The sequence below is a fragment of the Colobus angolensis genome, unplaced genomic scaffold (genome assembly GCF_000951035.1).
Source record: "Colobus angolensis palliatus isolate OR3802 unplaced genomic scaffold, Cang.pa_1.0 Scaffold306, whole genome shotgun sequence".
Taxonomy (NCBI): domain Eukaryota; kingdom Metazoa; phylum Chordata; class Mammalia; order Primates; family Cercopithecidae; genus Colobus; species Colobus angolensis.
In genome coordinates, this window is record NW_012116333.1 from 2,516,662 (window position 1) to 2,543,666 (window position 27,005).

At 45.5% G+C, this 27,005-nt stretch overlaps 1 protein-coding gene and 1 long non-coding RNA gene across 3 annotated transcripts in view; one reads left to right on the forward strand and one right to left on the reverse strand.

The window, feature by feature from the left end:
- Positions 1 to 9,647, forward strand: part of LOC105517711 — a 15,587-nt gene extending 5,940 nt beyond the window's left edge. The window contains exon 3 of the long non-coding RNA XR_001002705.1: positions 8,903 to 9,647. This is a non-coding gene — a long non-coding RNA (uncharacterized LOC105517711). The remainder of the gene's footprint in view (positions 1 to 8,902) is intronic.
- Positions 9,648 to 12,840: 3,193 nt separating this feature from the next.
- Positions 12,841 to 27,005, reverse strand: part of LOC105517712 (chromosome unknown open reading frame, human C10orf128) — a 33,872-nt gene continuing 19,707 nt past the window's right edge. The window contains exons 2-7 of one of the 2 annotated variants that reach the window (XM_011950360.1): positions 26,299 to 26,352; positions 25,229 to 25,369; positions 24,141 to 24,171; positions 23,581 to 23,737; positions 20,007 to 20,030; positions 12,841 to 14,376 (exon numbers count right to left, since the gene is read on the reverse strand). In XM_011950360.1, coding sequence (XP_011805750.1) covers positions 14,308 to 14,376; positions 20,007 to 20,030; positions 23,581 to 23,737; positions 24,141 to 24,171; positions 25,229 to 25,369; positions 26,299 to 26,352 — 476 coding nt within the window. In that variant the 3' untranslated portion in view covers positions 12,841 to 14,307. The remainder of the gene's footprint in view (positions 14,377 to 20,006; positions 20,031 to 23,580; positions 23,738 to 24,140; positions 24,172 to 25,228; positions 25,370 to 26,298; positions 26,353 to 27,005) is intronic. The other variant, XM_011950361.1, reaches the window with a different exon arrangement.

Consider the following 27,005-nt stretch of genomic DNA (forward strand, 5'->3'; position numbering starts at 1 on the left):
CCAGGAGCAAGTGATTGAATACTTACCATCACACTACTGGGAGTTCCCATAAGCGATGACCTGAGCCAACAGTTGTGGCTGTGCAGATAAGCCCTGAAAGTAATAAATACTCAAACATTCCAATTCCTAATTATTTTACTATATTTTAAGACACAGAGGCAGCTTGTTAGAGGTCTTCGTGGGAGTATTTACCCCATGGTAATAAGCAAAGGCTAAAACCAGGGGCTTACCCCTCCCCGACCAGGAGCAAGTGATTGAATACTTACCATCACACTACTGGGAGTTCCCATAAGCGATGACCTGAGCCAACAGTTGTGGCTGTGCAGATAAGCCCTCAAGCAACCTTTTCCCCAATAATGCTAACTTTCTAGAACAGTTCCCACCATATGGGCTTCATATTAATCGGTCAGGGAAATACTCAGAACCCTCCCACCTGTACATGAGTCTGTCATCTAAAAGACCACCAGGATCACTAAATAGTGAAAAGGAGATCCTTATTGGTGATAGCAGTTGGTGAACTGTAAAGAGACAGTCTCTGGCAAGTACCAAGATGCTGTCTCTTCGAAGAGGGGAAGGGTAGTTTGGGTTTTACGGCTCACAAGACCGGTATCCTATGTATGCAGCAGGTTTGGGGGGAAAGCTGTACATATTTTTGAGGAGAGTCAAGTGCATGCACAGTGGGTAAACATGTATGTCACATACATCCCAAGTTCACTTTGGGGCAGGGTTTTAGCATTAAAAGAAGGTAGAATTTGGCTTTTTATGACAAAAGGTGAACCATAGGACACAAAGACAATTTGTGCACAGCCTCTGTAAGCTGCTGAAAATGGCTTAAGGTCTGCAATTGCTTATCAAGAAAGAATGTTGGTAAGGGCATCCTCTGCCCAATCAGAGTTGTAGTGACTGGGTTGTAAATCAGACTTGGGAGGGGTCTGATAGTGCCATTGTTAAGGAGTTTGGAGCCATAGGAATATAGACTTTACCCATGCCAGCCAGGCCCTGAAGCCTAACCTGTAGGCAACTTTGTTTCCTTAACCTTGGTGTCTGTCTTAGTTGATACAGCAGTGTTTATTTTGATCTTTCAGAATACAAGTCGCAATTTAGGAAGGGTGCTGCATCATCATTTCATGGTTCTCACTACAGCCCAGACAGGCGGGCAAAGCAGTGTTCTTTCCCCTTTAACAAATGAAGAAACTGAGCCTCAAACAGATGAGGGGGCTTCCTGGGTTCACAGAGCTCTAAGAGTGGGAACCTATCTTTCTCAGTGACATTAGCTAGATGTGGTGGGCACTTCTCATTAGAAAAACAAGAATTAAATCAATATGAGGTCAAGAACTGGTGTCCCCTGTCAGAAAAATAAATTGAAACTAATGTTCCGGCAATAGGTAGCAAAAACTTTAAACCTATGGTACCATCTGTCTTGACAATCTTACCTCTAGAAACTGACCCCTTAACAAATTAAAAGTGTGCCTTTATTAGCCCGTTTTCATCAGCCACGTTCAACACAGCATTGTGTATGAGAGTGAACTCAGAGGCAACCTAAGTGCCTAAGGTGGAGGTTGGGCTAAGTTGGTTTGGTTGCATCATCACCACCTGAAAATTTGTTACAGATGCAAATTCCCAGTCCCCACAGTAGGCAGACCTGCTGGTTGGGAAACTCTGCAGTGAGGCCTGGTTGTCTGTGTTTCAATCAGCCTTCCCTGGATTGATTCTGGTGCCTGCTAGAGTTGGAGAACTCCTAGGTTAAGTAAATTATGGAGCAACTAAACAATGGAATGCAATGTAGTGAATAAAGCACATGGGAAAATCTGTTCACAATATTATGATTAAAAGCATGTACCAAATAATCCCAGTTATATAAAACCTAGAACATGCATGCATGTATACATACACACACGTAAAGTCTGAAATTTTACATGACAAGCCTTAGAAACATTTCTTTGTATGAAAAAGAGATTCCCATCCTTTTGTTAATATGTTTCTATGATAATTGTGTAAGCAAATAAGCAATAAATTACTTCTGGCTTTATTTAAAGGTTAAATGAGGCTGGAAAAAAAACATATAGGCCCACAGCAAGATTTTACAAAGCCCCATGACTCCTGGCCACTCTGTCCTAAGATGCTCCATGCCAGTCCCCTGGACAGGTCTCTCAGCCTGGATCCCTTGAATGGACATTAGCCTTTGGGTCCCAAAGCATTCCGTTCACTGGGTGCAGAAAAGGGGCTAGGTTGAGGAGTGGAAACCTGCCTCTGACCACAAGGGGTTAAAACCTAACTGGCTGGGAAGAGGCTCCTGGGAAAGATGTGACAGTTGTTTGCAAGGAAACATAAACAATAACAGATGAAGACAGTGACATGTGGCTCAGAGCGAGCCTGATCAAAGCCAGCTGGGCAAGCAAGCTCCAGGCCTGGCTTCAGGATGAGATACCCTAGGAGTGGGCTTGGCTGGAGAGGGTCTGGGGGGAGGCCAGGGCAGCCTCTCCAGCTATGGGGACTGCCCCAGGGAGTGTGGCCAAGAATTCCAACCCTTTTGGGGGAAGTTGGGTATGACTGAGGCTTCAGACACTTGAGACCTGAATTAGCTGTTCCACCTGCTGGGAGGGATGGCCCACCCAGAACTGTCTTCTTAGCCCCATGGTTGTAGAACAGAAAACAGTCAGCATTTACCTACCACCAACCAGGTGCAGGGCACATATGACTTCAAGAATACATAGATTCCAGCCAGGATGGACATGACTTGCCACAGGCAGGCTAAACCGTTCCCTTTCAGTGACTTTCTAAATGGGGTGGTAATTTCATTACATTATCAAGTATGACAGTCCTGAAGCAGATGATTTTTGAATCCCTCTTTCCCATTTTCTGGGTGAATTTGCTCCAAGGTCACAGAGCTGCTGAGTTGTGCAGCAGGCGTCGAAGCCAAAGGCCCATGTCCATCTACAGAGTGCAGGCTTTTTCCATCCCAGCAAGCCAGATCCTCATTCGTTCCCACCTGAGCCCTCCCAGTGCCTCCCTCTGCCCTCCCCAGCCCAGGACACCTGCCCCAGCCCACAGCTCTTCCAGTCACCACCATCCATCAATTCCTCTAAGCAGCAGAGCCCCATAAAGAATCAGTGTGAGCCCAGACTCGGTATTACCATGCCTCCATCCTGCAAAGGTGAATGCAGGTCTACAGTGGTTATTTCAAACTGTGCCAGCGAAATGCTAAGCATATATTGTAAATTATCATTAATTGAGGAGATGTTTCCTTTTGGGTGACAGAATGCCTCACTGGTTCTGTGGACAATCGCTGAAGCTTAGAAGTTACAGTACACCCACAAGTTTTCTCAACTGGTCTGGGCCTAAATATGACCCTGCAATGTTCTCCCTCACGGCTTTCAGATGACAGCACAGGCTCCCCACTCAGAATGGGGCAGTGGAAGAGGGGCTCTCTTTGAGCCCCCAGGTGATGTCTGAGAATGTGACCTGCCCCTGCCTGCAGGTTCCAGGTGTCAAAGTCACCTCCTGTCACTACCCTCTGATTTTGTTCTTTTCTTCCTCCCCTTTTTACCATCTCTTCCCTAATGTTGGGTGAGTCATTACCATGCCCATTTAGAAAGTCACTGAAAGAAGGTGCATTTAGCTTGCCTAAGATCATCTCATGCCCTTCCTGGCTGGAATCTATCTTTCCTTGAAGGGCTATTGAGGGTTTTAAGTGGCAAAACTTCCCCCAAACAATCCCTCTTTGGACATTATTTTCTTTCTACAAAGCTTCACTCCCTTGGAACTTATGGAAACTCTTTTTGAAGGCAGATCCCCTTCCTGCCAACCAGCTCTTCTGCCCAATTCCTTCCCTAGGAAGTGGTGTCAGTGGTCTTGGGCTTTTTTTTTAGGAGGAGTGCCCTAGGCTTCAGGGGCATAAAACCCTGCATGTGTTTGTCTACAGCTTTGCTCACTCCTCAGGGCTGAGCCATAGTAGATCCATGACCACCATGGAGAGCTAAGAGTTTCTGGATTCAGTGCCTGCTGTTGCTCCTAGAGATTCCTATCCTGACTGAAGGCTGGTTCCATATCTGTTCACCCAGGTAGTGGGGATAAAAGCCATGTCTAAGCGAGCTACTCCCGAGAAAGAGAAGAGCAATGAATGCACCTTGGCTCTCCCCCGCTGACTCTGTCAACACCCACGGACCCCTGAGCCTAACATATGCCTGTGCCTATGGCTGTGGTCGCAGCATCCCCACCTTCACTTCACTCAGACACTGGGCTGGCTTTGATCTCTAGTCTTAGCTTGTTTTCACCACCTTGCTACCCTGTTTGCCTTTCTGGTCTCACAGTTCATTCTGTCTATGTTGCTCTCCTATCTGGGGACTCGCTCAACCAAGTTCACCCACAGAAGCAGCAGAAGCAGCTCTGACCTCTCTGTCTCCAAGACCAGCTTGGCACAATCAGAGCCAAACCTGAGGTGTAAACTCAAAAAGGCCAGAGAGGAATGTGCTTCTGTTCCAATGTCAGTGCTCCAGAAGCCCTGGAGACCAGGCTCCCCAGTAACACTAATGCTCAGACTTCTTTCACACTGGGCATGCCACATGCAAACTGCAGTTTTAGGAGTAAAAATTCTCTCTGCCCCTAGAAAAATTCTTGTGTCTGTGCCAAAATAATATACACAAAAATTTTTGTTACATGTGTTTTACAGTAACAAAAAACTAGAAATGGCATGCAACAAAAGACTGAGTAAATCACTGGAAATGATTTCAATTAAGAAAAAAATAGCAAAATATTTAAAAGGCAAAAAGCATTGGTGAGCATGTGGGAAAGCATATTGCTTTAGACTGTTAGCGTGACAGTGAATTGATAGAGATTCAGTGATGAAGATTTAGGCACTAACTACCTATGGGTAATTATCCTAACTAGTTGCCCAATCTCTTTTTTTGTCTTTGTTTGTTTGTTTTTGTTTTTGTTTTTTTTGAGACAGAGTTTTGCTCTTGTTGCCCAGGCTGGAGTGCAGTGATGCAATCTCAGCTCACTGCAACCTCTGCCTCCTGGGTTCAAGTGATTCTCCTGCTTCAGCTTCCCAAGCAGCTAGGATTACAGGTGCGCGCCACCATGCCCAGCTAATTTTGTATTTTTAGTAGAGACAGGGTTTCACCATGTTGGCCAGGCTGGTCTTGAACTCCTGACCTCAGGTCATCTGCCCTCTTTGGCCTCCCAAAGTGCTAGGATTACAGGTGTGAGTCACCACATCCAGGCCCAACTTCTTTTTGAGCAAACATAGTCATTTGAATTTGGGAAGAAAATAATGCATTTTATCTGGATGTTCAAATTATTTCTATAAAAATATTTTTTATAGTTGCTTATACTATTTGGATATTTTTAATGGAATAGCAACAAATGTTTACTAAGCACCTACTTTCTGCCCAGCACTGTCCTGACAGTGAAAAAGACAAAATCCTAGTCCTAAAGAAGCTGGCATTACTGTGGAGGATGAAAAAAATAGATGGATAGAAGCATAAATACGTAACATAATGCCAGTGGCAATAAGTGCCCTCATGATAAATATAGCATGGTAAGCTAATATACAACTAAAGAAGTGTTCTCAGGAGAGGTCTCCCTGCAGAATGATGTTGGGGAAGAACATTGAGTGGAGAGAGTGATCTGTCATTTGAGAATCTGGAGAAAAAGCTTTCCAGTTAGCAGAAACAGCAAGTGCAAAGACCTGGGCTAGATATAGCATTTTTAAAGTCTAATAGTTCAATGTGACTCTTTTATACTTTCCATTTGCCTATTCACCTTTCTGTTCATTTTACCTGAAAAAATATATATATATTTACAATAATTGTTTAAGTCCTTGACTGCTAATTTCAACATCTGGATTATCATGGGTTTACTTCTATTGTCTGTTTTCTCTTGTTAAGAGTCATGTTTTCCTGCTTCTTTGATTGCCTGGTATTGTTCCTTTAAACATTGTGGATGATACATTATAGAAACCCTGGATTCTGTTATCTTCCTTTGAAGAGTGTTGATATTTAGTTGTTCTATGCTTTCTTAGATTCTGTATTTGTCTACTAAGCATCAATTAATTACAGGGCCAAACTAACAGCTACTGTTGTATATATCTGCCCTGCAGTCCAATTTCCCTATGTGCCTGAAACATCTTATCACCAGCTGGGCATGGTGGCTCATACCTCTAATCCCAGCAATTTGGGAGGCCGAGGCAGGCGGATCACTTGAGGTCTGCCTGGCCAACATGATGAAACCCCCTCTCTACTAAAAATACAAAAATTAGCTGGGAGTGGTGGCACGCACCTGTATGAGAAATGCTTGAACCCTGGGTGCAGCCTGGGTGACAGAGTGAGACTCCATCTCCGGAAAAAAAAAAAAAATTATCCCAAACTTTCTCCTTAATCCTGAGTGTGTGCCCCAACCACCTTCTTTACCTAACTCTCACACAAGCCAGTATTTGCCCTGCCCTAAATTACCCAGGGCCAGTCTCTCAGACAACTGGAGACTAGAGCCCACCAAACCTATCCACACTAGCCAGTACTAAGTTGCTTCCTCTTTGCTGCATTGCTTTTCCCATGGAAAGCTCAATAAAGGCTCTGGGCCATGCTTTTCTCTAGCTCTTTCTGCCTCTTGACCAACCTGGTGCTCCCTCCCTGTGGTCTCATGGGACATGGTATGTCCCGCTCTCTTAGGAAATGTAAGTACTGTAATAAATTATTCCTTCAATGACATGAGCGCTCTGTGTGGTCTTTCAGTAACTTTAAAATTAAAGCCTGGGCACAAATCATTAGTCTGGCAAGTGACATCACTGGTAAGTTACCTTGATTCTAGAGAATCCTGGTTTCAGGCTGTGTTGGCTGGGTCTATTTCAGTTCTGTCTGTGGTCCTAGAGCACAACCGCTAGTCTTGGTTTTCATGGGAAGCAAGCTGTGCTTACCAAGTATATTAGGGTTCTCCAGAGAAACAGAACCAACAAGATGTGTTTGTGTGTGTGTGTATGTGTGTGTGTGTGTGTGTGTGTGTGTATAAAGAGGTTTATTTTAAGGAATTCGCTCACACAATTATGAAGTTGGCAAGTACAACATGCAGCTTGGGCCAGCAGGCTAGAGACCCAGGAAGAGCTGAGGTTGCAGTTCCAGCCTGAAGGCCACAGGCTGCAGAAGTCCTCCTGCTCGGGCTTTGCTTTGTCCGTACCTTCAGATAATTAGATGAGTCCCAGCCAAGTTATGGAGGGCAATCTGCTTGTTCTATGTTTTCTTAGATTCTGGTGGACTCAAAGTCCACCAACTTAAATGTGAATCTCATTCACAAACACCCTCACAGACACATCCAAAATAGTGTTCGACCAAATATCTGGGCACTGTGGCCCAGCCAAGTTGATACATACAATTAAGTGTCACACTAAGTCTTTCTATTAATACTTTGGCAGGCTTTAAACTTCAAACTTTATCTCTCAATGGCAGGACAGCTGCTGAAATCTCTGCTCAGCTCTTTTTAAGCCTTCCAGCTGTTGTTTTCCACTGAGCCCCTTGGCATTTCACTCCGTGCATGCCTAGTTTAGGAGTCAGCCATCAATTTAAGGGGAATTTTGAAGCAGGGTTGGGGTCTCTTCCAAAAGAAAGTTACTTCCTTTCTGGGATTGCTCCCCTAAATTCTAGCCACTGTGATGGCTTCAAGCCCCAACCTCTGTCTTCCTAGCACAGTAAGCTTGTCACATCCTGCTTCAACTCTCTTGTCCTGTATGCAGTATAAATGGGAATGGGTCCTCAGGAGTCGATCTAAATAAATGTGGAGCTCACCTATTTCTTTTCTTTTAAGGGCCAATTACTCACCAGATCCTTCCTTCGAAGCCAAGGTCTAGTGTCTTTTAGCAGCTCTGGTAAATTGTGTTCTCTTGTCTGATCTGTCCTTTTTTTGCTCTGTGTGTTCCCTCCTCCTAGAACACCTATTAAATGAGCACTGGAACTCCTGGATCTTCCCTCCGCATCTCACAACTTCCATTTCACAGAATTGCCTATTGTCTTTCTGCAACTCGCTTTGTGAAAGAGAAAACTGATTTCACAAAATCCAGACAACCAAATGACTGAACACGTGAGCACCCTGTTTGTCCCCATAGACTTCCTGACCCTCCTTCTACTCAGCCGCAGCACTGCACACAGCAATGTCCTTACCCATTCCAGCTTGCCACATGATTTCATGCCTCCAGGCATTGGCATGCCAGGTGCCAGATACCCTGCCAGATGCCAGATGCCCTGTCTGCTTTTCTGACCAACAAACTCCTTTGTGTCCGGACAGAGATGCTGCTCTGCTGGCCACTGTGATTTTCTCTTTTTCCTGGGATCAAACAGCACCCTGTTCACACTTCAAAAGCAGCACTCACTTACCCCATTTGCCTGTGCTTTCCTCTGTTAAGGCCACATCCATGTCTTCTGTATTTTTTCCCACGGTGTCTCATACCGTACTTTAGAAGAGGGAACATTTATAGAGCACCTACACATTTTGGACACTACTCCAAGTGTTTTATGTGCAATAACTCTTTGGGAAGTCATAGCAACCCTCTAGGGCCATCATCGTCATTACAAATAAGAAAACAAAGATGAAGTTGAGTCACATGTCAGGGATCACGCACAGATAGTAAGCAATAGGCCAGGAGGAATTAGACCTTAGCCAGCTGGATTACAGTCCACACTCTTAACTGTGAGAAGGAATGATTCCATCCATGAAGGGGCACACTGACCATCATGGGGGGTTGGTAGAGTGCATGCAGCTGTGTCTACAAAAGCTAGGCTACGAGTGCAGATATAATTTATATGAGTAAAGTACCCGTAGGGTATAACAGGTGCTTGCCGCCATCCTCTGAGGTTTTCTCCTGCTCCATTGTGTCTTATTTTCCTTTTGAGACCAACTGTTTCTTTATGTTCGTCAGTGCCACTTCCATCCAGATGGAAGGACCTCAGGTCAAGGCCTGACAGGAGGAGCAGGAGCCATCAATGAGAGCAGACCTCAGAAGGCTGACGGAGGGGAGAGGAGCGCCATCCACAGCCCCATCCTCTGGATGCTGTGGGAAGAAGTCCACAAAATACTGCCCCTTGGAGTGAGTCGGTAGCAGAGCGCTTGCTGCTGGCTGCAAATACCCCATCAGAACATGTTTGGGGTGATTCTTGGACCTGGTTTCAATTTCTTTTCTGCCAGTCAGCAGCTGTGCTTGACTCACAATTTGTTGCAATCTCCTGAATTAAACTCAGGAAACAGGATAAAAATCAGAACCACATTGTAAAAGCTTCCTTATGATTCCTTTTTTGCTAAGATAAATAATGAGCAGCTCTGATCCACCTCTCTGGAGAGCTCAGAGCACACTACCAGGAGCTCCTATCCGCAGAGTGAGCACAGGCAACTGGTGATCTCTTGATAAGGAAAGACAGCAGTGTCCAATCTACCCTGCCTTGCATGGAGCCCCAGGTGCTCTCTCGGACTGTGTTGCTACCTAAAGCACACGGTAATTGCGTGATGCTAACCAAAGCAGCCCCTCACTCATTAGAAACTTCTGCTTTGCATTATTTACACAGAAAAAGTTTTCCTCTTTACTGAGCCTACCCAGTTCAAACTTAAGTGGGATTTGCCAGTTATCTGGCTAATTTTATGAGCAATAATAAAGATTGGTGAACACTTGGTGTTTGTATAATTACAATCAATTTTATGTTAAACTTAGCTTAAAAGAAATTTATCTTCATGAGAAAAATAGACAGACTTTAGTGAGGACCAATCTACAAAATGCCTGACCAGAGTTCTTCAAAACTGTCAAGGTCGTCAAAATCAAGGAAAGTTTCAGAGATTTTCACAACCAAGAGGAATCTAAGGCGATGCTGTGACTAAATGTCATGCGGTGGTCTGGATGGGGTCTTAGACCGGAAAAAGGATACTAGATAAAAACAGGAAATGCAAATAATGTGTAGATTTTAGTCAATAATAATGTATCAATATTGGCTCATTAAATTGTGACAAATGTGCCATACCAATGAAAGTTGTTAATAACAGGGGAGGCCAGATGTGGAGCATTCGAGAACTCTCTCAACTATGCTCTCAACTTTTGGGTGAGTTTAAAACTGTTCTAAAATAAAAACTTTATTTAAAAATATATAACGAGGCTGGGCACAGTGGCTCATGCCTGTAATCCCAGCAGTTTGGGAGGTTAGGACAGGAGGGTTGCTTGAGCACAGGAGTTCGAGACTAACCTAGGCCACATGATAAAACCCTGTTTCTACAACACATACAAAAATTAGTGGCACACGCCTGTAGTCTCAGCAAGTCAGACAGATGAAGTGGGAGGATCACCTGAGCCTGGGGAGGTCAAGGGTGCAGTGAATCGTGATTGTGAAAATGAACTCCAGCCAGGTGACAGACTGAGACCCTGTCTCAAAAAAACAAACAAAAAAACTATACATATACATATGTAAATTAAGAATGAAACAAAAACTTCCATAATCTCACCTTCTTTGAATTTTGGAATTGTGTAAAAGTTGCCTGAAACCTATGAGAAGTAACAGCTCATGTTTACCAAGTGCTGACTACATGTCAGTGTGCTAAGAACTTTACACACGTTACTCATTTAATTCTCACAAAGATCCTATGGAGCAGGTACAACCATTAGCCTATTGTACAGATGTAGAAACTGAGGCATAGCACCATTAAATAATTTATCCAGCTCAGAAAGCAGCATTGTGTTACACAGCTCATGTAGTCTACCACTGCTCTGTACTGCACAGAGCGGAGCCACAAATGAAGAGGCAGTCATGAGTCCATTAAAATTCCAGGACCGTGAACACTGGGACATAGGATACGCTGCTAAGGGGGGCTGGGACATTCAAGGCCTGAGTGACTTCTCCGCATTTGTATATACAGCCTGGGAGATGTGCCACTTATTTGTCATCTGATGATAATGTACTCATGAAAAATCATATTCTTTGAAGGATGATTAATTAATTTGACAAATCTGATATTAAGACAAATGACTTAGAAGGGAAAGAATCAGTCACAGCCTGGACCTGGCCCTGCATGGACTTCCTATCACAGGCCACTACCCCTTCTGCCTGCATCTTCGGGTCTGCCCAATTCAGCCTCTCTCCATCTAAGCAGCCAACCTGCACGCTCCATCTCAGGGGAAAGGAGCCTCCAAGCTGGCTCTCCCCATCTTCTCTCATAAATCCCAGAGCACGTTCTAGAATAATTGTTGACACATGCTTTTAACCCCGATTTGCGGGTTTGTACACCTGTAGAAAGGTGAGATTCACTCTCTCCAAATGCAGCCCATCCTTGCCTCCCCAGTAGCCTAGGAGACCCAAGATCCAGTTGCAGAGCTCTCTAAGGCCATTGCTCCTCAGGCTCTCCACATCCTAACCAATGACTCCCGAACCTGGGGTTGTGCTGAACTCCCTCTGCCTCCCTTACAGATTGATCCACCAGCAAGTCTTGGCATCTCTTCCCCTAAGGTCTATCCCAACCCCCACCCCCACCCCCAATTCTCTGCCTCTTTGCTGCCAGCACTCTACCTGGGACATGCCTACTTCCTGCTTGGACTGCAGCATGGATGCTGCAGGGACTCTAGAGGATGCAGAGGGATGCTGGCATGCCGTGACTCATTTGAAAGTCACAATAGCAATGATATTTTTATTTCCAACTGCCTAGCTCATCTGCCTCTCAGCTGTTTCCCAACTTTCATGGTGAAAAGGTTGCATTTTCAGGCTCTGTTCAGCTCAGCTTCCCTCTGTCTAAGCAACCCTGCCTGCTTAGAAAGGAGTTTTATTAATTCCTCCAAACCTGTATTTATTTCCTAAAATTGCATGATATGTGTACTTTTAACACGCAGAGGAGGACACTCATACATACACATATTTAATTGTTTATGTATTAATTTGTAGAGATTCAATGTAAACACGCTTAATTTACAGATATATAGACTGATACATATATAGATGATTTTTAATTTGTTGACCTTGCCAGTTAACTCTCTCCCATCTCACCTTCCCCTCCTTCCCATACTGAATCCTGGAGGCCTCAAACCACTGCCACTTCATTAGATCCTGGCTGGCTGCAGCCATGTGCGACCTGCTTCCCTGTGCAGGATGACTCTTCCTCCTGACATCTGAGAACCATTTGTCCCCTTCCACTTGGGTCTGATGTTCTCCATGCTGTGGTGGGCTGTGGTGGGGGAAGCTGTATGTGTCCTGGGGTCCCAGAACTTACAAAGCTGGGAGGATGGGGCTTAGCCCAGACTCTGGCCTCTGCTAGCGTACTGCCAAACCACAGGGTGAGGCAACCATGCTGGAATGGCCCTGACTCAAGAAGCTACACTGCAGACTCAATGGCTTGTTAGGACTCCTTTCAGTCACTTCCTAGAGCTACTGCCCATAGGACCCTGTGTCCCCAGGAGCTGCTCTTATGGAGAGGAGCTGTCGAGGGGGGCTTCAGAGAGCTTCCAATAGGACTAGACGGACATCTAGAGGAAGATATTGAGCTTGCGTTTGGAGTGTAAGCCAGGGAGACCTCAATGTCAGGGCCTCCTGCCCATTGGCCTCCCAGATGATGTCGACCTTTATGACCCAAGGAGAAGACGCTGGCCTTCAGCATAATTCTCTCTGTTCTTCACTTGGGAAACCTTGTGTGGGGCTAAAACAAAACCAGAGTGCAGTGGTGGTGTTAGGAAAATATGCCATGAGGTGGGGTCAGGGAGAGAACACCAAGGTTTTGCTGTGTGTACAGAAGGTAAAATGATGGCTGAGAGTCCAGGAGCATTCACCTTCAGTTCACAAGTGTTTCTGCCATTCACAAACCAGATGTCTTAATTAAAATGCTGCTAAAGGAAGCAAATCAATTAGCAGCTCCCATACAAGATGGTTTATTTTATCTTACACACAGAAAATTGCTTATGAGTATCACGTTACCACTCTTGGTTATCAGTTAACAAAGGCTGCTAATGAACAGCATCGTTATCAAGTTGCATAAGAGACGCCCTGGGAGTCAGGCAAATTATGACAACACAGCACTTTGTTCTGAAATACAGCTCATCGTTCATCACACATGAGGAAGGCAGCCCAGTCCAAAAGATTTCCTGGGAAGTGGAAAGGCAAAGAAAATTCTGTGATGTGATTCCAGAAACACAGGGTTAATATTACAAGGGAGAGAAATGCTCATGGGGCCTTAGCCTGATGGGAATTATAGAATGACGTGGCTTTCCTGAGCCTCCACCAGTCATGTCTTTTATGCAACAGCTATGCACATTGTAATAATAACCACAAAATAATTATATAAGGAGAAAAAATAATAACTGACATTCATGGCCCTCTACAAGGCACAGTATCTGCTTTCTCATTTGGTCCTTTGTTGTTTCCGTCCTTTGAAGGTCTGAGAGCAGCAGGCCCATTCCATGAACGCCAAAGCCCTTCCTCCCACACCAGCCCAGCCTACCATTTCCCCTCCAGAAGGCCAGTGTTCATCATCCACAGGGCTGGAGACCATCCCGGAGACCCCATGTTTCAGGACTCCCGAATCTCCACAGAGTCCATCTTTAAGAAGGGATCTTCTGGCAGCTAAGAGGTAAAGCTAATCATTCTACAAAGTACTGCCTAATTGATGAGAAGATGGCAGTGCATAGGAAGCTGTGTGTTGGGTCCGATTCCCCTTTTCACGAGCCATTTTCTGTGGTAGGTTCCATGGGCATGGACACCATGCCCTCGTGGAAGCATGAACAGCTCCAACACAGGGTGAAGTTTTTGGTGTCCACCTTTTCCTACTGCAGGCTAAAGTGCTCAAGCCTTCCTCTGTGCAGTCCGCTTCTTCCAGAAGAGGCGTGATAGTTTCCTTTAGGACAAAGGCACTGTAGAGTCTATTCCTTCTATTATTTGCCTCCAATATTCAGTCCATGTGAAAGTTCATTACCAGCCTTGGGTTTTCGAATGCAGAACATCCTGAGACATTAACCGTGGGCCGTTGTCCACAGAGCTAGAAACCCTCTTCACATCACTGCTCACCTACAGCTCAATCACCTGTGCATCTCTGGAAAGGAAGAGAACCACCTGGAAGACTTATTGAGAGGGCAACTATGCTCTAATTATTGCATGTGTTCATGCAACTCAGACAATTAAACAGGTATAAAAGCTCATCAGCAAAGCCTGCAAGGTGGAACACTTCCTTGTGCAACATAGAAAGGAACCTGAAGGCCAGTGGATTCTGGGTAAAGGGGAGAGCTCAACCTGGAAGTTGTTTTCTGCCTGCCAAACCCAAGGCAAACAAAACTTCATCTACTTTGACGACAAAAAGAGAAATCATTCCTCGAGGTTAATAGGCATATTTTGGGAAACTTGTCACTTTCTGTAGTTTGTGAATTTGCACAGATCTGGGCAGATGCTACCAGAAACAAGGTAGATAGACCTATGAGAATGGAACTGAAAAATAATGCCTTCACATCTGAACTGCAAGCTGTTACAGAGGGTGAGACTTCTCCATGCTTGGTGTACCAGCTTTGATGGAAGGGAAAGACAGCATAGGTGTCTAAAAAGGGGAACACGGGAGAGAAGATGAGTCAACAAACCAGACTCTGATACAATAGAACTTGGGCGGAAAGTAGGACGCAGACCCTTCTAAGGGAGTCCCTTATACCTCCATGCCTTAAGACCAAATTCACACCCTCACTGTAGTTTCACATAGACATCTGGAATATTATAGAATGGTATACAAGCTTACATTGAATGATGCAAAATTGTTTACGACTTTCCTTGGTGCATATTCAGTCACAATCTCCTGACAGCTAAGATCTCCCCATGAGAGATGGGGCAGCAACAGCAGGAAGGCGGGATAGATGTGGGACAAGCCACATCAAAGGCCATAAAACAGACAGACAAAACAGACAAACACTTGACTACCCCCTATTTGAGGACCAAGAACACAGGTCATGGTCAGGGATATAGAGCTTGATGATACTAGAACCAACGTTAAAGACAAGAAAGACACTGGAAACCAGCAAGATATAGTAAGAGGAAGTGGCAAGAAAAGTAAAGGAAGGGATTCCATGCAAGGGCCTCAAAGGCCGTCAGGGTTTTCTTTCTCCTTTAAAAGACAGAAGGTCCAGAGCAACATGGCGTTTAGAGGCCCAGAGGTTGAGCAGAGGGTTCATCCTTCCTACTGTCTTTGACAAGCTCTGCATTAAAAGGCCCCATCAGGTGTTGATAAGGAAGAGATCTAAAGAAGTTGGGGTTAGCCAGGTTCGCACTTGAGATACCAATGCTCAGAGTGGATGGGCAGCCCAAGAGAGCAGCCTCCTCCCGCCCCTGGCTGCCCTGAACAGAAGAAGGGACACTGCTGAGCTACCTTGTGGATGAAGTTGCTCTCTGACCTCTCTGACAGGTAGCGATACCTCTGCAGATGGGTGTGTCACCAGCCACCAGAAAGCCAGGCACAATCTGGAGAAAACAAGGTAAGGCTGGCAGAGTCTGGGGTAGCATCTGCAGGCTGGACTAGTAGGTGAATTAGGCTGCATGGTACTCCAGGCTGGCATCATGAGAAAGAGCAAGAGTTTTGCATACCCTACAATTTAGTGGCTACAAACCCAAATCTTTGACCAATCCTCCAAGAATCACATAGACCAACAAGGAGAGAAGAACAAAAAAAAAAACAACAAAAGTAAAAGTAAAACTAATAATGACAGTGCCTATACATTCTGGTTAGCCCCAGAGTTCATCTGTTTAGGATACATTTATGCCTGCTAACACTGAAAAAAATCTTTGGCAAAATCCAACACACATTTCTGATTTTTAAAACTCAGTAAAATAGGAACTGATGAATGCTCCTCAACATGATAAGATATGTGTGCTTCAGCCCTAGAGCCAGCATCTTACTTGATGGACACCACTAGTGGATTTCCCATCAAAGTCTGTCAGAGGCATGTTGTATGCACACTTTTCCCACTATTATTTAACATTGGTGTTTTTAGCCAATGCAATCAGAGAGGAGAAAACAATTAGAGACATAGCAATTGTGAAAGAATAAGTATATTTTGGCAGATGACATAATATCGTAAAAACTCAAGGGACAGAGGAGAAAACAGAGAAAAATAATACAAGAATTCAACAAGCATTCTCACCCTCTGTAACAGTTTGTAGTTCAGATGTGAAGGCATTATTTTCCAGTTCCATTCTCATGGGTCTATCTACCTTGTTCCTTTTAGCATCTGCCCAGATCTGTACAGATCTGTGCAAATTCACCAACTACAGAAAGCGACAAGTTTCCCAAAATATGCCTATTAACCTTGAGGAATGACTTCTCTTTTTATCATCAAAGTGGATGAAGTTTTGTTTGCCTTGGGTTTGGCAGGCAACAAGGCAACCCCTATAATGGTAACATAATCCCCCAAAATCAAAATACAATCAAAGACCTGGTAGGCAACATCATGACAAAAACTCTATTTTGAAAGCAGCAAAGGCAAAATACTTATGAATAAATATAACAAAATATATGACAATCTTATAAGAGTAAAATCTGAAAACTCTCCTGAAACACACAAAACAGTAACACCCAAAATCAGATGATTTTTTATGAAAAATTACCTCTTTTCTGTGGAGAATCACTTAACATCATAAAGAAGTAAATCATCATTAACTCAATACGTAAATGTAATGCAATCCCAATCTAAATACCAAGATGTTTGCTTCTTTTTTTCTGTGTGTTATTTTTACTTCATTTGTTTTGTTCTGTACGAAAACCCGGTAGCCAAAAACACAAAGTAATCATCATAAAACTCTCCACTGGGACCTCCCCCAGCCCCCACACCATGAAAGATTTCTGTTTCTGTGGAAAGATTCTGAAGTTGATTCCGAAGTTCATATGAGAAAACAAATATGCAAGAATAGCTGGAATAAACTAGCAAGAATGTCCCCTGCAAAGGAAGCATAATGTGTGCAGGTGGAGGGAACCAGCCCCATCAGAAGGTAGAGCACATCCGGAAGCCTCTCTAGGCTCAGCCTCTCTAGGAAGCCCTCAGCACATGAATAACCACAAATGCCAATGGAGAATAAAGTCTAGAAATACCCTAGTACATACAGAAATTTAGAACATTATAAAAGTGGCAAATGAAACACAGGGGAAATAGGGTGGTTTTAAAAAACAGTATCGGAATAAATGAATTGCCATTTGAAAAAAAAACAAAATTGGATCTGTAACTCACACCACACACCAGAATAAATGCCAAATGGATCAGACATCTGAGTAAGTAATAAAACCATCCAAGTGCTGGAAAATGTATATATGCACAGATGTACACATCTATATGTAAACATTTTCCAATTTTATTTTAAAAAATGTGTGTCTATATAAAAGTGTTTTCAATTAAATATATTTTTGTAACAGTATCACAGAAAGGATAAACCAGGAATTATTGAAAATGGCAACTTCAAAGCAGCAGGTAGGAACACGGTGGAGTGAAGTTACAAAAGAAACACTTCTCTGAGTTCATCTGTTTATATAGTTTATCTCTGAATCGTGTACATGACACACATGTATCTCTGTTTACACATGTATTATCTCTCTACACAGTTTGTCTCTGAATCATGTGTCATGTACATGATTCAGAGACAAACTGTGTAAACAAAACTATGTAAATTAAAATTTTAAAAGATTAAAACAGGAAATAGTAAAATAGAATACACACTAAAACAAATGTTTCTGACTCTCTATCCAATTGGTAACATAACCACACAGAGAATATAATTAATTTCATTTGAACACAATATTCTGGCTGTACATACCTAGAGAGCTAAAGCCACTGCAAAGAAATGTGCAAGTTTACTGAGCAGGTCTACCGCTGTATAGTACTCTAATTTCTGGAGGTATTTTGTGTGTATTATAGAATAGAGAAAATGAGTAAAAATATTATGTGGTTGAAAAGCAGGGTTTTTACTTTGGAGAAGGCAATCTAGACATATGGAATAGGGAAAGCTTAGAAAAAATCTTATGATACTGAGTTTGTAATTTAAATACACACTTCCTGACTCTGTCCATTGAAAGGGCCTAGAAACAACGACACCTCAGTAGCCCTGAGCACACATTGTGCCCAGATCTTAGTTTCTAAAAATCATTCCATAGTAAAAATTAAAATAAAATAAAATAAAAGAGAGAGAGAGAGAGAGAAACAGGGACCCTTGGGAAAATTAGACCCTTGTGCTATCCTTGGGAACAAGACATGGTGAGCCTCAGATGTTGTGTTGTCAGAAGTCTAGTATATGCTCAAAGACTAATGAGGTTCTGTCTAAAGGGCACAGGGGCCCCCAAGAAGTGAGTTGCATGAGCCAAATTTGCAACAATTTGGGCATCAGAAAGAATCATGATGGTAATGGATTAAAATGCGTTGAAGTCCACAGTAATAATCCTTAAGAAAAGAAGAAGGAGAAAGGCGAGATAGAATAAAAAGGCTTTCTTCTAGATGAATGTCAGCTATTAAATATAGAAGAAATGCTGGAATTAGAAAGTCAATATTTTGTAATCACCAATGGCAATAACTGCTTCAAGTAGGATCATGAATAGACTAAAATCATTAGGTGAGGAATTGTTGGGGGTCCGGATATTCACATAGTGTCAAAGTGCCTCTCTTCGTATTATTCATTCATTTCAGAGGGGAAAATTCTAGTTTCCACAAATGTAGAAATCTAGTGGTCACTCCCTTAACCAAGCAAATGAAGCATCACCAACAGTGATGCAATACAATGAAAGGTACACAACATCACCTTGTGGTATTTCCGACCAAAAACTTCAATCTGAATCCACTCAGGAGAAAACAATCAGACAAATCCAGAAAATGGGACATTGTGTAAGACAACAGGGTTTAGGGACTTCTCAATCAACAATGTCATAAAGATAAAAACCAGAGGGGCTGTTCAACACTGAAAGAGACTTTAAAAAAGACAAAACAAATACAAATATTTTTTCCAGATTGGAAAATAGCACAAAAAAAATAGAGCAATAAAAGATACTTCTGAAATAACCAGAGAAATTTAAATATGGATTATATAATAGATGATATTAAATTAGCATTAATTTTCTTAGGAGTGGTCATTGTATTGTGATTATACACAATAGGAGACACAATGGTGCTGTATTCAGGGGTGAAATATCATGGTATCTATGCTAATTTGCAAGTAGATCAGTCAAAAATGCTTATGTTCACAGAGTTAAAGCAAAGGGGGCACCATGTCAATGAGTTACCCTAGGTGAAGGGTGTATATATTTTGACTGTCCCGTTCTTTCAACTTTTCTTTGGATTTGAAATTTTTTCATAAAGCAGGAGAGTGAGCGAAAGGTCAAGAGATCACCCCAGGACTGTGTGACCATCCTGGGCTGGTCAGATAGGGAGCGAAGTCTCAGTGAGTTTGGCACATGCACGGGGCATGAAGTGATGAAAAAGCTGGGGAAGGTGGATTGTGAAATGATGATTCTCAAAACCCTGGTGAAGATGCCTTCATTTCTAGGAGTCTTCATTCACAGGCTCATTCAATCAGAGTTCCAAGATCCTGTCCCTTTCTGCAGACTGGCCCTCCACATACGGGCTTCGTCCACTCCGAGACCCCAAAGCAGCACTGAGATGCAAATACCCAGCCAAACTGATAGCATGATGACACGAAGAGATGTTTGGGAATTTTTTTCACGAAATGGACTAAATTGGCTAATTATTAGACTGGACACTATCATAGAATAGCTCTTGGAGAATGAAAAACAGTTTACCTATCCTGTTAAAACCCTGTTTTGTCAGCTCTAACTGGGCAAATGCCCCACAGCTTCACTTTAAATCTTGCCAAGTACCACCACGTCCCAAGGTGATGCTGATTCCTGGTCTCACAGCTGTCCTGGCATGAGGGCTCCTGGCCATGGCCATCATTGCCCATCCCGTGTGGCCAGGGTGAGGGAGAGGCCTTGCCGAAAACCCACGCAGCCCCACAGGGCAGAGACTGCCTGTCCTCATTTTAAGACAAGTGATCACTCTTACAACTCACCTTTCGGAGAAATTGTGGTTTCGCCTGCAAAAGAAAATAAAAATATGTTTATTGCCTAAGCCTTAGATGATAGAAAGACAGCACAAAGCTTGCTGCAGGAGAGTGGCTTGCTTGTCATTAGCTTGTTCTTTTGGGTCTGACTTCCTCATGACTCAGCCTGACTCCATCTAGTGTTAGTTTTGGAAACTTGAATCCTGCTTCTCCTCTCTGAAAGTCCCTCTATTTGCAGAGGAGCTCTGTTATGACACCTGCCAAGAACAGCTCCCTGCATGTGGTGAGGGCGATGTATTATCATGGGCATGAACTCCCATCCAGCCATTGCCTCCCAGCCCTGCTCTCTCCTGGCCTTTATTTCTTGCCTCCCTCACCCACCTGCTTCCTCTAGCATCCCTTCATGTTTTTTCATGAACTTCACTTTCAAAAAGTTCATTGTTGAATAACTATTGGAGCCATCTTTCCTGGATTATGAAAAATGCCTTCTATAGCCCTGATGGCTCAAAATAACCCAGAACTTCCAAAAAACACATATAACAGAGATGTTCCTCTTAGATGATCATGCAAAAGAACATAAAAAGCATAGTAACTGCTCATTCAGCAGTGTTTTCAAATGGGTCTGTGTTGTATTGCTCACAGCAGCATCTTCCCACACAGATGTATGTGTGTCAGAGTCCATCATGAATGACTACACGCACACACACACATATACACAGGCACTACATGCACATACACACATATGTGTGCGCACACATACAACAGGATTAAGGAACAGGCTTTGTGGAATTTCATTCTATGTCAAGTCCACGGCTAAGATGTCCCTGAAGCATGGTCTGCTTCAAGGTCTGGCGATTTGCAAAGCAAAGTGCCTTAACTCAAAGTCCCCGTCAATGTGTGCCAGGAGTTCGGATGGTCAAGGTAGTGTCCCTGTGCTGGGTGGAGCTCCAGCACTTTAGAGCCCTCCCCGTGGTGAGAAGGTCACTGTGCTAGAAACTCCACATGTTTCAATATTCCTAACCACAGGGCCTGAGCTGGCCACAGCAGCCTGTGTCCTCCGCCTGGGTACCTAAGCACCCAATAGAGGGCCCCTGAGGCCATGTGGTGCCAGAGTCTTCACCATGGCCAACACAGCCCATCCATTCAAAACAGACTCCTCCTGCACTCCTCACCACAGAGGCTACCTGGACCCCCAAAGGCAACAAAGGTTCTAGGGAGTCAATCCTTCTTGCCCTTCCAGACTCAATCCATGGCCTCCTCATGTCCTCCAAGAGCCCTTTGTGAAAACCCTTATTATGGCCAGTCCACCCTGATTCCACGGTGGGAGAGGCTGACTCAGCACCCAACCCACAGCCATCCGGGTGCTGCCCTTGGGTCAGTGGGGACTGGGACACCCTCCTGGCCAGGTGCTACAGCTGCAGGCTCAGGAGAACCTGTGATTGTGCCAACACCCCTAGGGCTAGAAGAACACAGAGCTGCCCCAGGGTGAAAGCCTCTTAGGGTGAAGGGAAGGGAGGGGTGTGAAGAGGTGGCCAGCATGGAACTCCACTCTCCCGCATCAGTGGATTGGGGGGCACTGGGAGCTGTTCGGCATGTTTCTTCTATAAAAAGGAATGTGACAGCTTCAGCTAATGTGGGTTTGGGTGTGTGTGAATGTGTGTGTGTGTGAGAGAGAGAGAGATAGAGAGAGAGAGAGAGAAATGGGACACATGGCATCTCTGGTCCCTCAACCTGAAATATCTCCAATTCCACCACACATTTCCAAAACCCCCTCAAGCTGGTTACATGCTCTGTGTGCACAGAATGTGACATGGCCAGCAAGAGGAGTGCTGTGTGGCCACCAGGGCCTGGAAACTTCACAGGCCCTCTCAACCTAAGTTGACCACACATCCGTTTCCCTAGGACAGTCCAGGCTCACACTCATCATCCTGGTGTAACTTTTACAGAGTCTCTTCTCACTCTCACAAAGTCCGGTCTTGGATGATAAGTTATATCCCCTGTTTTCTGCAGCCCAGGACCCAGTGGACTGACACAAACTTGGGGTGGGGGGGATGACATGGGAGGGGACAGAGAGAAGGAAAGTGAGAGTCAGAAACAGAAGAAGAGATGGAATGCTGGGAGACAGAGTTGATGAAATGCGCTTTAATGCTTCGCAATCAGAAACCACTGCTGAAAACTAGAATATCTGAGGGAGGAGAAATCCTCAAAAAAAAAAAAAAATGAACTTCTCAAGACAATCCATGTCCAGCCCATCCCAAGGGCATGACTCCATGAGGGCTGATGAGTGATGACCTGCAGCCACAGTGCACCATGCGTTCATCCCTCATGCAGCCATTAATCCATCTGCTCCTTCAATAGACACTGCTGGGAAGTTAACCAGTCCCAGGTCCCATGGAAGAACTGGAGGGTGAGACTGGACTCTGGGTACTTTCTAAAAGCCAGTATCCCTGTGTCAGCCCAGGCCTCTGTCCTAAATGCCAGCCACTTACTTGACATCTCCTCTACGTGGAAGTGTCCAGAAACCTTCAGTTCACCATGTTCAAAAAAAATATCATCTCAACCAGCTCACTGCCCAAAGCTGCTTCCCCACCAACTTCCCAAAGGACACCAGCTCAAAGAAAACTCTGAGCTGTTCTAGATTCTTTTCTCTCCTCCAGTGGCTGTCTCAGCCCCTCATCCCAGGTCCCTGGGCCAGCTCCTCCTTAACTTTGTTCCCATCTTTTATTTTCTCCATTGCCTCCACCAGGACTTACTCCAGCAGGGCTTCGCACCAGGCCTGTGTCTTTGTCCGGGCTTCTAGCACATCTTCCTGGCTGCAGCTGGGCCTCCCTCCATGCTACCAGATAACAAAAAAATATTCTATCCCTCCCCTGCTTAGAATCCATCAGTAGGTGACCAGAAGTTTCAGGACAGATTTCAGACTCCATTGCTTAGCACCAGCTCCTCTGACTGTACATGCGTAGAAACTACTTATCTCTCCAGCCCTTCCTTCCACATCGTCACATGAAACACTTACTTCTGCCACATGGCATGTTTGTCAGCTGCAGGTTTTACCCATGATGCTTACATATGCTAGGGTTCACTCTGCCTTCTTGAGCTTCTCTTAGTCCTTCCGCATGTAGCCTGAGGCTCCCCTGCACCTCCTAGTGGCTATGCAGCCCTCTGCACCCCCAAGACACAAGGCAACACACACATAGCCTGCCATAGCCCTCCCGGGACTCTCACCCTCACTGTGCAACCACCACCTGAGACCTTCCTGTCTCCCCTGTAGACTGAAGGAGATTGTCCTACTTCTCTCTCCTTGACCCCCGGCACCTAGCTTATGGCCTCATGTTCATTTATTCATTCATTCATTCAACAGATATGCAAGTATCCACTTTGTCCCTGGCACTGTGCTAAGTGCTGGGCTACAGAAGTGAAAAGGACGACCCTACCTGCCCGGAGCTTACATTTTAGAAAGAAACCCACACAAAATAGACAAATCAGTATATCATATAGCATAAACTAGTGCAGAGAATTATAAAGAAAACTGAAGCCAAGCAATGAGAAGAGAATGGTGGCTGGAGTCGAGAGGGGATTGTACTTTAAATAGGCCCTCTATGATGCAGTGGTGACACTGAAGCAGAGATTTGAAGGAAAAGAGGGGCGAGGCTTGCAGCTTTCCAGCAAAGAGTATTCCAATGACAGAAAACAGCAAATACAAAGGTCCTGAGGCAGGACCGTCCCTGAGGACATGGGCTCTGCACAGAAGAGCAGGGTACCTTGATGCCAGCAGAGAAGCCCGGAAACCTGGGACAAACCACATGTGACCTCCCAAGTGACAGGGACTGCAGGCCTCATTCTGAGTGTCAGAGGTATGCACTGAAGGGGTCTGAGTGGGGGTGGAACAGGATCTAATCCAGGCTATGCAGAGGCTAGCCGTAGTTCTTTGACGACTGTATCCTGTGGCCCTCACTCTTGTGACACCTGCCCACTCGTCCAGAGGAGGAGAGAGTGTAAGGAGGGGGCCATGAGGTATATTCTAGTCACCTAAAAGGCATGCAAGAACGCAGAGAAGGCTGGGGATGACAGGCAAGGGAGTGGCATGGCCAAGACAGGAGAGAACACAATACCCCTCCCTGACTGTGTGGGCAGTGACCTTACCTTGGGGCTCTCTTCTTTAGCGGGATGGTGTCTAAACAGAGAAAGCCAGGCATTAGGAAGGGGGTCCTGTGACAAGAGGTGCAGGGCGTTCCCTAGAACTTTCACCTCCCTCTCCTGGGTCCTCTCATTCATGATGTCCTCGAGAGATCCGGGGCCTGGCTGCCATGTGATGAAGAGGCTGTTTCCTCCCCTTATTTGTGGGGATACACAAGGATAAGCAAACTCAAGGATAAGCAAACTCCCAGGCCTATTAAGCCCCTCGGGGGATGCACACGCCAGCATCTTGGGAAGCCTCCTCCTCTCCCGGCCCTGACCAGCCCCTTCTGCTTATCTTCATGGATCATAATCACATCTTCCAGAAAGACAGCGAGGCTCTGTTCTCCCCAGAAGCACCCCATGGAAAACTGCACCATCATTGCATTGAGCCGTCTAATACAACAGAGGATGAGTTTGGGGGTGATACCCTGAGAGAACAGATGCAAATCAATGCTGCATTTTGGGTGCCAAGGAGGCGGAGGACTGTGCCATGGTGCACATCAGCCAGCTCAGTTCCTATCTGAGGGGCTACTCAGTACTGTTTTGAGAAGGACTTTCCCAATTTATGAAAAAAAAAAATGCATCTTGACCCACACAGTCAACAGAACCTCCCACCATCCACCCACACTTATGACCAACCTCACTGCCTCCTGGGACTGGGTTTGTTTGATCTCATCATTTGGATGAGAGAACAGAAATTTCTGTGTGAAGCCAATTTTAGTTCCTCTCCCACCTTTCTCCAGGAAATGTGATTCTCAGGACTCCCAAGAGCAATGGAAAGGAAAGGTACAGAGGGAAAGAGTCACGAAAGACAGAGAGATGGAAAGAGAGACAGAAAAAGGAACACAAATAGAGAGAGAGAGACAGAAGAAAGAGAAACAGAGGCAAAGACATAGTAAGAGAGACAGAAACATGGAGAGGTCACTGCCTTCCTTTACAGCCTTTTGGGCTCTGCACTTGTGGGTTCATTCTTGCTGTAGCCAGCATCACAGAGTGGCCCTCGGTGCCTGGCTGGGTCGGGCAGAGCCACGCCCAAGCACTGCATCCCTCACCATTGAGGCCTCCAGGTGTGCTTTTCAGGTCGGAAGAGTCGTCGTCAAATAAGTGCCTCCTGATCATGCAGATCTTCAGGGCCAGGAAGCTGGCAGATACGGCAATGCCCACAGCAGTCCCGATGAGGGCATACTTGAAATCTGGAACTCAGGAAGGAATTGAACACCAGGTTTCAGTCACCTGCAGCTTCCTCTACATTCCAGATGAGGTCCAAAGCATGCATGTGGCCTAACACGCCACCTCCCACTGGCTGAGGCCAGCCTCACCGTCCACTCTCCCAGGAGTCACTTTGCTCCCAGCCTCTGCCTGCACCCCATCCCCTCCTTCAGAAGCACCATCCCTGGTTCCTTCAGCTGTGGAAATTGTTCCCACCTTTCAACGCTCCCTGAAGCTCACCTGGCTACCTGCCCCAAATCGTGAGTTGCTCATTTCTCTGGCCGCCTGAGCCTCCTAGCCCTTCCTCACCGATCCCTTCGTTAATTCATCCACTCATCTATTGGGTGTGTGTTAATTGCCTGCTCTGTGGTGAGCAATGCAGGAGAATGGATAAGGCCTATCTGGCCTTTGAGGAGCCTGCAGTCAGCTGGGGAGGACAGGGAAGGAGCTCATGATGGGAGAGGCTGGGTTGGCTTGGAATCATGGGCATCCAGAGCCTTCTCAGAGGGTGAGGCATGCAGACTGAGCCTGGCCAGCATATGAGGCCCTTAAGGGGCAGAGAGGCTAGAAGCTCGCAGGTGGAGGGAGGCACCGATGAGGACTGTGAGCCTGGCAGAGTGTGCTGTCAGGGCCCATGGCTACAGAATAGGGCTCTGTGGGTGCCGGAGTCACGCATCTCTGGCCCTGAGGTATCATGCCTTCTGTGTGGACGAGTTTTAATGCAAGGCCTTGCCCCCAAAATAAAGCTGTCAGCCACTCGACAGCCCAGGGAGGGCCTGGAGGTGAGGGTGCCCCTTTTCCTATGCTGACAGCAGGGAACCAATTCCAGCACTGTGACCCTCTGCTTGTGTGTTGTGGGAGCCTCCTTCCTGCCCCTGACCCTATGCACAAAATAACATGGGCAGCCACCTACCGATTTCAGCCCCAGGGGGCTTGCCTGTTGCCAGCACTTGAGCTCCTCCTACATCTGCAAAGAAAGAAACCCCAGAGCCTGGTTAGAACAGAGCTGGCTGTGGCCCTAGCCACCCAGTCTCAGAGGCCTGGGAAAGCCTGCCTCAGGTACCCCAGGAGCACAGAGGTGGGCTCCCAATTGCCATGGAGCATCTTGGAGCCTTGCTGAGACATCAGAGCTCTCTCAAAACTCAGACCAGGAACGCGTCTCCACCCAATGCAGTTCAGTCAGCTGTTCAGCAGTTTCCAAGACCTGCACTCTGACCCAAACTTGCTCCACAGGTTCCCCTGTGGCTCCCAAGGCACTCCTTAATCCAGCAGGGCTTTGGTGCTTCTAGTTCCCCACACAGCCGGGGCATCTCCTGCCTTGGAGCCACACACCCTGCCTGGCCCCATCTTCTTTCCCTCCTTCTTTACCTGGTGTTGGCTCCATGCCACTTCCTCCCTGACTCCCCAGACCTGAGTGAGCTGACCCCAGTGTGCTCCACAGCTGTGGTGCTTGCCTGCCATAACTGACCATGTCGATATGTAGCAACATTTACATGGCACTAGTGTGCACCAGGTACCATCCTAAAAGCTTCTCACATATTAACACATCAATGCGTCTTCTGGCTGGTCTCGTCCTGGACTGCATGGTACAGTGTCCAGCATTTGATGCAGTGCTTGGCC